Below are 15,092 nucleotides of genomic sequence, written 5' to 3' on the forward strand. Positions count from 1 at the left end.
CTGATCTTTCCAATCAGGTGGGTGACATTATTAGATATGCTGAGTTCGTGCAGGATGTGACCTGCTTTCCTGGACTGGCTAACTAAGGCCAAAATGTCTAGGTCAAGCAACAAGGGCACTGGGTGCCCACAAAGGTAGCAGCATCAGCATGGGGACAGGCAGTCTGGGTTGCAATACCTGGGCAGCCAGCACCCCAAGTAGGAGACCAGAGCCTCTCTCGCCTCAGGAGGTTCATGGAGTGGGACAGGGTTAGGAACATTAATCCTTCCTCTTCTCATTCCTACAAAATCTTCTGCTGTGCCTGGTACAATACCACCCTGATAAAAATCAGTACAGCCATAGTAAGAGGAGGCAAACAAACAATGCTGGATTTGTCATCCCAGAATGAAGTTCCTCTTGTCCCACACTCCCATTGTAATGGTCTGGCTGATACACAACTACTCAGACTTTCCTCAAGCTATCAATGGATCAAATCACCAAGTGACTCCTTCCATATAGGTCCAGATGCAGGCATGCTCTGGAGTCTCCTGCTTTAATATTACCTACAATGTGACAGAAAAAGACCCCCATATAAGAATGGTTACTACTGATCTATATTGACATTTCAGATTTTGACATCCCACATATAACTTTTCTCTCTCTGCAACCACACGGCAAAGCAGGCTGACACTAAATATAACTGAACTAGTCAGCATTGTGAGAACAAAACCCTGACAAGTGTCACCTGCAACCCTCTGGCTTACATATTTCTCTGTAGACCCCAACGTGCCACAGAACATCTGCCTCCAGGGGAAGAATTTTGTTGCCTCAGAGTTCTAGGGCTCACTGTTCATGTCAGCAACCACACAGAGGGCTGGAAAGGACCCACTTTGCTAACATATCACAGAATGGCTCAGAGTATCCTCCTGGGAGAAAAACTAACTACTGGTTTCATTCTGCGGTCCAAATTCTAATACCAGGCATAGGTATATAGGCCCTAGAAAAAAATGGTATACAATCTGTCTCTAACCATGGCAGAAATAGCTAATGCTACTGCCCAAGCCATCCAAAAGCAACAAGACTCACTAAATTCACTAGTCAAGGTGGTAATAGATAACCAAATAGCCCTTGATTATCTGCTGGCAGAAAGGGTGGCGTTTGTGTTACTGCCAGCATTTCTTGCTGTGTATGTATCAACAATTTAGGGAATTTAAAAACTGAGCTGGTGAATATCCATGCTTAGGTGGGATGGTTATCAGCTTACATTCACAGTCCTCCCAGGTTCACTTTTTGACCTCTTTAGTTGGCTTAATCCAGATACTTGGGGTTCCTGGTTGAAGACCATCCTCCAGGGAGGCCTGATTGTCCTCCTGGGTCTGCCTCTTCCAATGACCTTGGTAAAGTGTTGTCTCCAAACAACAAGGAGGCTCTATGAGCAATACACATACACAGAGGTTGTTCAGGAACCCTGCTGGACCCAGTTCCACCTCCAAGTTTGGGGTGGGTGATGGTCCTACAGGATTTTAAATGTTTTATCTGCCACTTCATTGGCTGAGAAGGGTTTGAGGGCAGACTGTTAGTAAAGGTAGCCTTTTTTTTTCTTTTTTCTATTTTTCTGCTGAGGAAGATTTGCCCTGAGCTAATATCAGTTGTCAATCTTCCTCTTTTTGCTGAGGAAGATTCGCCCTGAACCAACATTCGCTGCCAATCTTCCTCTATTTTGTTTTTCAAATGTGAGCTGCCACCACAGCATGGCCACCAACAGATGAGTGGTGTAGGTCTGTGCTTGGGAACTGAACCCCGGCTGCTGAAGTGGAGCACTCCAAAGTTAACTACTAGATCACTGGGGCTGGCCCAGAAAGGCACTCTTTTGACCCCCAACTTGGGTGCATAAGAATGGGCCTTGGGCTTGGAACACCTCCATATCAAGAGATAAGTGCCCTCACAGCCTATGCTGAATTTATTGCTTTGTGTGGGAATATCTTTTCTATTTCAGACTTAATGTGTGTTCTTTTGTTCTGCTTAAGCATGTGCGTCATCACCTGGCCAACTCCACTACAAAATCTGTTCCCTGAGGGGAGGGTACAGAGTCATTAGTTCTGTGGCATCAGAAGGGTGCATGTAGGGCAACTGCCTCTGTTGACTGCTGGGAGGGACCTTCTGGTCATGGGGGACCCACATCTACTACTGAAGCTGATCTTGCTCTGTCCCTTCTCTCTGTGAGTAAAGCATTGTTCCATCTAGTGCTTGACTGTGTTGTGTTTTCTTTGGCAACTCTGATATTGAGATGCAGTGGGCAAAAATGTTCAAATTTCTACTTCTGGTCATAAGCAAGAGACATCATTTGCTTGACATATACAGAGCTAAAACGGTTTTTGCTCAACTTAAGAGAAACAGATATAAGATGAGTCAACACAAAGAAGGGGACATGAGGTGGACTAACCGAAAACAGATCCCACCCAAGCACTACAGAGATTGTGATATGAGGAATCAACTGTATGCAAGAAAGTAGATGAATAATTGTACACATAAGCTAAAAGCAAAAACAGTATAGAGCAATACTGACAAACTGGAAAAGACAGAGAAAGGCAATCTAATGTCATGAGCATAAATACAAAAAGAGATTAAAATATTTAGCTCAGAACACAGGAATTACCTTAGCTCTATCTAAATCAGACCTATTCTGTGTCACCCTCAATGACAGAACTAATCTTCAACTGACCACAATAAAATAAAACATATATAAATTGGCAGTATTATAAAAATAAGTTTGTCTTCTTTAGGACGGTAGACTAGGTTATAACCTCTAAAATTCTAAAATCAAGACAGAAGGCATATCAAATCATAAAATTGTACACCTCAAACTAATACAATGTTATATGTGAATTATATCTCAATGAAACTGGAAGAAAAATGCAATTGATAATGAAAATGTAATCTTAAAAAAAAAAAAACACAGGAATTTTATCAGCTCATTTGAAAAGGTACAGGATGAATCTGAAGGCAGAGGCCACGGCCCATAGAATGAGCAGTTTCAACCAGATGACTAAAATGAGAAAAAGCATATGACTACAGTCCTCAGAGAAAAAAGTACAAGGAGATTAGAGTGGGAGTGACAAAAAGGAAAGTTTAGAAGGTATTATTTAATATTTACATTCTTTTCTAAATAAAGTAATTGGAGATTGTAGAGAGGTTTACAAAATTATTCTACTGAAAACAGTACTCCTTGTATGATTTTACCAACAATGTACAAGAGAAATCTGCTATTCCCTTTATCTGGACACAGGATTTCTACAAACACACACACTTTAATGATTTATTTTAAAATGATGGTTGTTTATCTTTTGGTAAGCCACATGAAATAGGTATTTTTCTCAGAATCTGTGATGATATAAAACTTCTGTTAAAACTAGTTATTGCTATTTAAAATCAGTAGAATATTCTGTTGGGAATGTAGGGGGAGAAAAAAAACTGGTGTGGTAGTATGGGGAATAAAAATGCAGGACTTTAAATTTATTCCTACTAAAAAGTTTGTCTTGTTGGATTTAGCAGTGTGTTTATGCATGCATGAGGGCTCATTGTATAATTCTATATTCTCTCACACTGTAGTAAAATTTAATTGGATAAGCCTGAGATGAGGCTTAGATGTGAAGGTCCCCAATTTCACATGAGGATTAGACTCAAAAAGAAACAAGCTTGGGATTTATTAATGTGGAGAAAAGGAAAAGGATTTTAATTGTTAGGGAAGATAAATATTAAAAACAAAAATTCACTATGTACTAATTGGATGTTCCTTCAAATGAAGTGGAGGAGAAAGAGCTCCTTTTAATCATCAATTAAAAATTAGTAATAGTGAAGTTGAGCAACCAACTTGTGATGGTCTTCCTACACTCTGAACTCTCTCTTATAGCAAAAATGGCCTGTAAAATTCCCTTGGGACATTTTATTATAATTTATGTAATTTTGTGGTTTTCAAAATATCTTTGATAATACTCAGCATAGTGCTATTTAAAAAAGTAAATACTCTAAAGGCCGATAATGGTAAAATATAGAAAATAAGTCTGAGAATATTAGCAAATTTGCCTTATTTCTATATTTGTGAACATCTGGCAATCAACTTAAAGAAAGTCAGGCCACTCAATATAAAAGTTTCAGTAATTTATCATTCCCACCCTTGGTTATTTTGAGGATTACTTATTCGGGACTCAGTAATGTGGGATTCCTTTTAAAGTCAGAGCCTTTTCTAAGTGGGTAGAAGTAGAAATAGATTTTTAGATCAAATATTCCAGAATCCAACAAATCTTTCCAATTCTGATAAAACACTGTACTATGATATGACCCTAGAGAGTTCAAAACAAGAAAGCTTATTTAATTTTTATATATTAAGAGAAACAGGAATCTCTTTTGATTCCAAACTACAAAAAGATTATAATTAGCTTTTGGGGATACTATATTCTCTTAAAACTTTAGATGTACCAGGTTGCCAATCTTGGTTTAAGACAGCATTACAACTAAGTAAGACGGGGTTTTCACACATGGGCCAATGTCTCAAGTTTCATCATGGCCATTAAGTGAACAGTTATTTAGCTGTATCATCTTAAATTTTCATATTACAACTCTTTAAAAATCAACTATTGCCACCTTAATTCCTGGCATTCTAGTATTGAGACAAGCATATTTTCTATCAAAGCCTGGAACAGAGTAACTTACCCTGTCATGAAGAGTCCAGCCAACATATTTTAGGTAACTGTCATTTAGGAAGGCATCACTATACATTTTCATCCATACTCCAATTTCTTCAATACAAATGGCTCTAATCTCAGCAATAGCATCACTAGAGGAGGAAGAAAAAAAACGAGAGAGGGACAAACCTCTGATTAATATCCAAAGCTAGAATGTACTTTATACTCATTTTCAGCAAGCAATAAATATTGATATCATTCCTAATACTGTATTTGTATCTGCACTCTCAAAGGCCTCCAACTTGACTATCTTCTGTTTTTTATATGGCTTCTGTAAAATAAAAACTAATAATACTAAGCTTAAAAAAAAACCTTTCTGGAAATGATCTTATTTTGACTCAATTGCTCTATTTTCATTAAGACCAGTAAACGGCATTTGGAGCTTTCTGAAAGTGTCACATCTATTATGGAGTCAACAAACATGTTAAATCTTCTGAGGAAACCAGAGTACCAACAACCAAATATACCATAATGTAGAACTCAAAAAATTGTTTCTCTAAATAACTGTAAATCTTTCTAAGCTGGCATACATCTAATGAATTAAAAAATTTTTATAACCAAGACACAAGTCAGTATCTATGAGGCAAAACTGGAAAAGCCAATATCATTTGAAAATGTATGACAGTTTACAAAATCCAAAATCTTGAAGTAATTGCACAGGGAAGAAGAATAATTCATTTAGTCACAATGGGAACAATCTTGGTGACTACACCAAAGTGGTGGCAGAACCAACCCCAATAGTCAGGTTTCCATGCCAAGATAACCTTTTCACCTCACCATAAGCATCCAATACAACCCTCCTGAAATGATTTTCCTACTCTAAAATCTGTGAGGCAGGAACAAATACAATGTTAATATTTTTACCTTATCTTTCAACAGGTTATTAGCTCTAGCTAAAAAAAACCCTAACAAATTATATTAAATATAATAATATAAATATAATAAGGTGAACCCTTTCTTTTGTAGCTTAATCTTCAAGGTTTCTGATTTACCATACATGAATAAGTTAAAATTTTATATAATTTTTAATTCTCCAATTTACACATGGCAATCACCTGTCAATTAATTAATTAATCTGGTAAGAATTTAGCTGAAATCTTAATGTTAATTAAGGAATTTTCTTACTTGCACTTTTGTGACAAAATGGGTGCTAGTATTCTAATATTTCATTCTCTGCTCTAATAAATCTCAGCTCCTTCTAAGACCATGTCACTACTTAAGAATAAAAATGGACTATAATTAGTTTTCGGGTGGTGAACAAGATGTAATGTGCACAGAATTCGAAATATGATGTACATCCGAAAATAAATTAATTAAAAAAAAATGTGAGAAACTTTCTCTTTCAAAGCCATACTACCAATCACAATCTTTAGCTTTCCTATCTTTTTTGTTAATATTTTTTCCTCATGGAGAGATTCTATAGCATAGAGGCTAATAGTACAGGCTCTAGAGCAAGACATCCTGAGTTCAAACCCTGGCTCTCCTATTTACCTGCTGTGCTACTATTATGTTCACTAATTAAGCATCATCAATCTAGATATTTACAGGCAATAGAGTATAAAAGTAGCTTTACTAGAGCTGTGAAAGGATGTTCTTAGACCTTTATAATATTTGAACATGAATGGTTCAGGGATATTTTCTTTTTGCTAAATATAAAAAATTTCAGACAAAGTTATAGAGGACAATATAATGAATATCTGTGTATCCAGTGCTCAATTAACAAATAAAATATTATAATTAAAACTTTCTGTATACCTCTGTTGGAATTCCCTCCCCCAAAGTAAATGACTATCCCTGATTCAATAACTATCATTCCCACCTGTATCTTTATGCTTTAACTTTGTTAAATATGTATTGTTTTACATATTTTAAAGTTTACATAAATAATATCCTGTACGTATCTTCTCCACCTTGCTTTATCCACAAACTATATTTTGCAATTTATACATACTAATTCATATAGCTCCAACTCATGTTCACTGTTCCCTTCTATAGTTATATTACAAATTATTTGTACATTCTCTCACTGGCAGACATTTAGGTTGTTTCCAAGTTTTTGCTTTTATTAACAATGAATGCCATGAACATTCCTGTACATGTCTCCTTGTGCACATGTGAGAGAGTTTTCCTAGGGCAATGTTTTTCAAACAGTGCACTGCTACCTATCAGCACATTATGAAATAAATTTAGTGAGTGGCAACAAAAACAAAGCATTTAAGATTGGAAATAATAAAAGGTTTCACATGTGGTAAGGCAAGTAAGTATTTTTTCTTGCAACTACTGTGTACCTGATGTAAGACATGGTCAACTAACTCTGTAAGACAGTTTTTATACCTAGAAGTGAAATTACTGGGTGAGAAGGAATACACATCTTCAGCTTTATGAAATATTAACAAATTTCTCATAAATTAGTGCTTCATATCCTTGCCTGACACTTGGTATTGTTCTACTATTTACTGTAAGATTCCATCTCTGCAAGTTCATATACTTGGTCTTCTACTGGGTTGTCCAAATAAAAACAAAAGATAACAATAGTAAAAATAAAACAGTCCCCCTCCAAAAACAAAACAGAACCACAAAACACTCAAATCCTATCATTTTAGCTCTCTCAGTCCTAGCAAGTAGTCATCCCCCAGAGACCCATTATACTTATTCTCTGCTCTATTACTACCCTTGCAAAAATCAATCCTGAAACAGAAACTAGGCTAAATGTTTTACTATACAATCTCAGGAAAGCAGGCTGAGGACAAAAACGAATAGGTATGGTATGCTGATTAAAACCATCATGACTACTAAATATGGTAACTTCACATATACACAAAGCTCAACCATTCTTCCATTCACTACCATAGGTATTACCATTACCAAACCATTACTACTGTTACTGAGATTATAGGTGGCTAATTCCCAAGGCTAGAAAATACAGAGCCTTGTTCAAAATCTTTTTCATGATCATTTTTATGTCTAAGCCTCATTTCTCAGGCCTTTTTGTCTTGCCAATTAGATTCCTAAAAGTGTACATTTTTGCAACATAGCTCCTCTCAGTATGCACTACTAACATTTTGATACAGCTTATGTTCCTAGGATTCCATTCCTTTCTTACTTCAGATGACAGTTTAACCACACCCCCTTTAACTTTAAAAATTCAAATATCCTTTCTAGAATTACAATTTGATTACGTGTGGTCAGACAGCCTATTCTATTATTATTAAAAGTTCCTAGGTGATTTGTCTCCTATTTGGGTTCTAGAGCTCCAATCCACTTGCCTGCTGATACCACCCTGCTAGATTTATTCTCTACACATAATTATAATATGTAATCACAGACTATACAGTAAAATTAGAACTCCTATGTGGTGGTATTAAAATACGTCCACAAATTGTTTGTTAAAGCTCCCTTCGGTGGAGAAAAATTCCTCTTTTCTAGAATGTGGGTATACTTAGTAACTTGTTTCTAACAAATATATTGTGGTGGAAATGATGAATTTTGACTCCCAAGGCTAGGTCCAGAAGACCTTGTGACTTCTGCTTTGTTCTCTTTCTTGGATCACTCTCTCTGAGCCAACTGCCATGTCTCAAGGACATTCTAGCGGCCCTATAGAGAACTCCACGTGGTGAGTTACTGGGGTCTTCTGCCACCAGCCATGTAAGCCATATTAGAAGCAGATACTACAACTCCAGTAAAGCCTTCAAATGACTGCAGCATCAACCAAAGTCCTGACTGAAATCTGATGAGAGAACTTAGACCAGAACTACCTAGCTAGGCTGCTCCCAAATTCCTGACCCATTGAAACTATGAGATAATATATGTTTGTTGTTTTACGCTGACAAGGTTTAGGGTAAATTGTTGGCAAAAGATAACTAATATTATTAGTTTTTATTATTATTAAAAGCCCCTACCAATCTAGCCATAACCAATCTTCTTCTAGTCTGATCCATAAATGAGTTCTTTTTAGTCCAAACAGCTCGAGTGCATCAGCATCTTTATGTCTGTGGTCACCCCTATGCCTGCAATGCCCTCATTCTACCCTGATTACTCTTTCAAGCTCCAGTGAAGTCTCAGTTCTTTCATGATTCTTGTCACAGGCTCTTACTACCAGATATAGCTTTCTTGCCCCCTCTAGGAACTTACTTTCTATTTAAGTAGATGAAGTATTTAAGTAGATGAAGTATAAAATAAAAATTAGTGCGTTTCTAAATATTCCCTGATTTGATCACAATGTATCTTTTGATATACAGATATTTTTCTCATGCATAAGAGACCTCCAATCCTTGCTTTTCATATTAAATTTCTTTTAAAACTCTTAATCTCAATTTCCAATAGCCTCCTCCATTTAGAAAGGTAATGTTTAGCTTCAGGTGTTTGGAAGTTTCCACAGCAAAGATTAAAGCAGGGAACAAAATAGTAAGACAAGAGGAAAGGTATAAGACAATTATAAGATGGAATAATTTTCATAACATTCTGGTATTGAGGCCTTGACATGAACAACTAAAAATGAAGTCAGGATACTCTTTACTTGCGAACTCAAAGAAAGAAAAAGAAAAACTAGAAAAGAATAATTCTCAAGAAATTAATCCTTTGTTTTAACTCTGTTTTACAGTATAAAAGAATGATTATGTTCATTTCTATGAAAAACTTATCTAATTTACTGATCTTCACAGTTAATACGTCTTTTTTTTTAGGAGACAGGACCCTTACAAATTTAATATCTGGACTTAAGTTTTCATTTAGGATTACTTACTTGGCAGAGAGAACTCAAATTATTTCTGCTATTTCACCCCACCCCAACTCTCCTCCCTCTGGTAACCACCTGAAACTAACAGGATATTTATGTCAATTAAACTTCAGTAAAAATTAAAAATTATTTTCTGCTTATAACAAAATAAAATTTAAGTCTAGTGAATTTTAATTAAATGTTTCCTGCACTACCCTTACAGATGCTTTCCCAGTAAGGAAGTTGATATATTAAAATGATGGCAATATAAATTTCAGAGAATAAGTCTTGGCTAGTGTGGACGTTTTAACACTTAACAATTATCTCTCACATACAAGGAATCTGATGAGATCTCTGGAGTGAGAAAAAATTACGAGTGCCAAGAAGGTCTGTGTCTAAATTGTAGTATGCAATGAATTTACATCGCAACCAATTCTATCACTAATGTTTGGGTTAAAAAAAAAAATCACGTTTTTCAAAACAGAACTATAGAGAATTTTTTTTGAAATAGCCTAAGGGAGAAAGGAACAGCTGAACGAGTTACTGAAAAGTCATACTGTATCCTTCATTAGACTGTGAACAAGAACTTGAGAAGAGAGATCATAACTTACAGAAAGATGATTAAAACACATATTATCTTAGAGCATGTTAAATGTTAGTAAAGGGCAGTATAGGAAACACAGAAGTATGTAAAATAATGTAGGGGAGTAGAAGGGGGCAAGGAAGGCTTCTGAGAGCAGACCTACAGAACTGAAACACTGCTAATTAAATCCAAATCTTTCATTTTATTGTTTCAGGATGACCAGAGTTATTTAAAATATATTAGAAATGTAATAAGTTTATTAAAGTGGAAATATTTTCATCTCATTTTTGTTGTATTATCCATTGTGAAAATAGTGACAAAATACATAGACAGGCTTGCATCACTAAGAGTCTCATATAGAGCAGGTGACACGGCTCTCTGCACTATGCTTAATATTTTACTATTAACAATTTTAGGCATAAATAAGATTAAAAGCTGAATGTCAAGGATACATTAACTTTTGAAGAAAAATATCTTTAATTAATATTCATATTTTAATTAACTATCAACCTGACCCACAGGTTAGGTCAAAGATAAAATGTTAGGAACTAAGAAGATTAAAATAATAGAAAGACAATTTGCTCAGAACAAATCATATTATGATATTATATAAAAACAGCTTTGAAAACGTGATTCTGAAATGCTTCACTGTAGTATAAAGATGAAAGACTCAACTAGAAAATAAAAGACATCCACTTTTCACATCCTCAAAATTGCTGAAATCTTTCCTCTGTTATCTCTTCTTTAATTAAATTTGTTGTTATGCCCTAATAATTTTTTAATTCTTTTACCATCACTAAAATAACAGTCTTTTCATTTCAGCTGCTTTTAAGACTTTCTCAGAACTGACCTTTGACGTTTTTGCATTTTGACTACGGTTATATCTAGATGCAGAATATTTTTGTTAACCTACTCAACACTCAATAAATCTTTCCAATCTGAAGATTATATTTTTTTAACCAATTTTGTAAAAATAGCAGTTCTCTCATTACCACTACTTCCTTCCAATATTTCTCTCTTCTTTTGAAATCCTACATAAAGGACTTATGAAGCCTCTCAAACTATCCCCCATGTATCAGAAATGTTGTTCCATATCTTCTATCCCTTTATACTGTGCCTGGATAAATTCCTCAGTATTATACTCTAATTCACTAATTGTCTCTTCAACAGTCTAAAGTATATCTTGATCACTAAATACATATCTATGTATATCTTTTTCATATAGAGTATTTTAAACTGCATTTTTATATCCACTTGTTCTTACTATATGCCATTTATTTTTTGAAGGAACTGGGTCATTTGGTCTGTACAACTTCCCACATTCTGGACTAAAATGACACCAAGAGGATTCAGTCAGACAAAATGCTCTTCTCTTTCCGTATTTCCTATAAACTAGTACCTAGATCTAGCAGTGTGTAGATTAATATTCAATTTTTATTTGAAGCTGAGGGAGCAGGTGAGATGTAAAGCATCAACCTGAAGTGCCATGTCTGCATAGCACCTTCTATTTCCAGTATGTACATGCAGTAAGATCTCCCCTTAATAAAGCAGATTAAGCGATACTTCGGGAAACTCAACGATAGGTATCCATGATCACTTTGGCAGGCTGGTCACACACTCAACTATATTTGCAATCCTGTTTTGACCAGGTTAGATTTTAATGTATTGAAAGTAAAGTGTGATAGATCTAACACTAGTTTATGCAAGATCTGATTAAACAGAAAACAAATCAATAGGGTAACAGCAGGAAATTCAGGAATTGTCGTTTCTATGAGATTAATAGGTTGAAAGCTTTGCCAAGACTTGATGAAGGTGAGTCACCAAAATAAAAGCTATATTATTTTGGTGTTGAAGATTAAGGTAAAATCATAAAAAATAATATGGATTCTACACTCAAGTTTGCGTGGCTGAGCCAAGATGCACAGGGTTTATTCTCCCACTTGAAACAAACTGCACAAAATATATAAAATAATGTTTTTTAGATGTTGGATATTAGGCAAAGCAAGACAACAATCTGTGAGAGAGGGATAACAAATAAGGTGAGCCTTAAGATTGCCCCAGATTGCTGCCTGCCAGGCAGCAGCATAGGCAGGGGAACCTAGGCAGAGTTGAGGGGAAAGATCTGGGACTCCAGAGGACAAATAGCTAGATTTTATAAGGCATAGTACCAGAGTGAAGAGACGCACAGAGTGCGCAAGCTCTGGAGACCTGATGAAAGACCCTATCTACTCTTCAGCTCAGTACTAGACAGCATATACATATGAACAAATCAACCAAGGCTGGGGAAGAAATGGAAAACACAGAGAGAGCAATCTCTGGAGTAAACAAAGGTCTGGGAATACTCTATGTCCCAATGAGCCAGAGCAGAAAAGGCTTGTAATTCACAGGGCATCAAGTAGAGTACAAAGAATGGTATTATCCTGGTACTGAAGGAAAATTACCCTTAGACTAAATGTTGCTTTAGTCCCCTTAACAAACCTTAAAAACAAGTCTTGAAAGGATCACACATAATTATGTTCCAGAAAAACTGGACAAATATTTATAAGAATATAAAATTACCTAACACCCAATAAAGCAAAACCCATAATGCTTGGTATCCAAAGGAGTAGGAAAATGACCCATAGTAAGGAGAAAAATCAATCAATACAAACAGAACCAGAAATGACACAGATGATAAAACTAGTAAATTAGGACATTAAAACAGTTGTTATAGCAAATATGTATGTTCAAGAGGCTAAAGAAGAGCATGGAAGAGAGAAAAGAAACATGAAGAAAATAATACCAAAGAACATCCTAACAAGATTGGTCAAAACTAGTAGTAAAGAGAAAAATCTTAAATGCAACCAGAACAAAAAGATAAATTAACTACAAAGGATACACGATAAGAATGACAGCAGACTTCTTTTTAGTTGGAAGCAAGGGCAAACCAGAAGTAGTGGATCAATTCCTTTAAAGTATTGAAAAAAACAAGAATGTCAACTTAGAATTCCAAACTAAGAGAAAATACCTTTCAAAAATGAAGGTGAGGCAATGGGACACTATACTGGTTGGAAAGTTCTCTTCCCTCAAAACAACTAAAAAGACAAAAACGATCATTTCAGTTTTCTGAAAAATCAACCAAAAAAAGTGAGATGCATCTATTCATAAAAAGCTGCTAAACTTTTTGTTGAAACAGTGGAAACCTATGGCATTTTGGCATGGAACTAACCCCTTCAAACATCCTAAAACCCAGAGCAACAGATGTGGTAGACTTAACAGAGCTGAGACACCCATGAAAACCACCAATTTTAATGCTGAAGGAGCTAACTTGATTGGGAGCCCAGTGTTAAATACCTAAATCCAGGGAAGATACCAATAAAAAAGAGCAAACTCTAAACAAAATGAATGGGGAAGACCAAAGTCCTGCTGGCTGAAAGCTGCAGACCCACTTGGGTTGGCCCAAGCACATAGGTGGACTAGCCAAAAATACAACACAGAGATCCTGGAAATGAGTCATAGAGTAACTAGACAAAGCTTCCCACAGATAAATGGCTGGCTAGGAGGTTGTGTGCAAATGCAAGAGTAACCTGAGCAGAATCATGTTCTCCACACATCACTGGCTGACAGGGAGGCTGTGCAGAAAGCACCAAATAAAAAGTCCCAAGAGTGCCAGGGCCAACGTAAAATAAAATCCAGGACAGACTTCAAATTTGTTTGAACTCTGAATGTACTTCTCCTTCATTCACATTCAGAGCCATCTGCAGAGGGTGGAAACCTTATTGGTGCTTTGTTAAAAGTTCTGACCAGTCACTGGTTGACCATGAAACCATGTGGCCATAACAGGAATCCCTTTGGAATATGCAAAAAAAAAAAATTCCCCGAAAAACTACTGAGCAGAGACGTCAGTGACCGTACAGAGCAGGAGAGACAAATTCCTAAGATTAAATCCAAGTAAATTATTAAAAAACAAAACACCCAATAACACAACAAACTTCAGGGACAAGAAAATAAGAATTAAATTTGCTACAGTATATTATGTTAAATGGGTAGTTTTTGACAAAAAAATTACGAGACATGCACAGTAAAAGAAAGTATTGCCAATACTCAGGAATTAAAACAGTCAAAAGAAACTATCTTTGGGTGGGCCCAGCTGTTAAATTTAGCAAAATATTTAAATCAGATCCAATAAATATAATCAATGGATTAAAAGAAACCATATTTAAAGAACTCAACCAACAGTATATCCTGATAAAGAAATAAAAACTATAAAAATAGGACCAACTAAAAACTACAATAACTGAAATAAAAAAACTCATGTTTCAGGAGCATATTTGACTTGGAAGAAGAAACACTGAATGCGAAGATAGGTAACTAGAAATGATCTACAAAATAGAGATAAAAAAATTGAAGAGAGAGAAACAAAGCTCAAGAAACCTGTAGAACAGTATCATATTTAGCAGCATATGCATTAAAGGAGTCTAAACAAAAAGAAATGGGTAAAAAATATTTGAAGAATCAGTGGTTAAAAGCTTCTGAAATTTGATGAAAAATATTAATCTACGGACCCAAAAAGGCCAACAAAATCATGGTAGGACAAACACAAAGAAGTCTACACCTAGACACTAATAAGGAAACTGTTGAAAGCCAAAGAAAAAGGGAAAAAAAAACCCTCCTGAAAGCAAAAAATAAAAACTGACTCAGTGTACAGGGGAACAACTGGATTAACTACTGGTTTTTAACCAGAAAGAATGAAGTCCAGTAGGTGGTAAAATAACACTGAAAGTGTCGTAAGCAAAAAATAAAACTGTCTACCAAGAATTCTATACCCAGCAAAACTACCTTCCAAAAACGAAGTTTAAATAATGACGTTTCCAGATAAAAAAAAAAGGACTAAGAGAATTTGCTGCTAGTAAACTTGCCTTTAAAAAGGGTAAAGGAAGTCCTTCAAACTGAAAGGAGTTAACACTATACAATAACTCAGCGAACCCTTCAGAGAAAATGAAGAGTCCTGGAAATATTAACAAGAGGGTAAATATAGAGGATGGCATAAAATTTCTTTTCTCCTCTTAATTTCATTAAAGTCATAAGACTGTAT

The 15,092-nt window shown here is 35.5% G+C and overlaps 1 protein-coding gene across 6 annotated transcripts in view; it reads right to left on the bottom strand.

Moving 5' to 3' along the window:
• The window catches only part of STAG1 (STAG1 cohesin complex component), a 363,800-nt gene that overhangs the window by 120,013 nt on the left and 228,695 nt on the right, over positions 1–15,092 (bottom strand). For all 6 annotated transcript variants that reach the window (XM_070576138.1, XM_070576137.1, XM_070576141.1 and 3 more), the window contains one exon: positions 4,690–4,813. In XM_070576138.1, coding sequence (XP_070432239.1) covers positions 4,690–4,813 — 124 coding nt within the window. The remainder of the gene's footprint in view (positions 1–4,689; positions 4,814–15,092) is intronic.

This window comes from Equus przewalskii, chromosome 15 (genome assembly GCF_037783145.1).
Source record: "Equus przewalskii isolate Varuska chromosome 15, EquPr2, whole genome shotgun sequence".
NCBI lineage: Eukaryota > Metazoa > Chordata > Mammalia > Perissodactyla > Equidae > Equus > Equus przewalskii.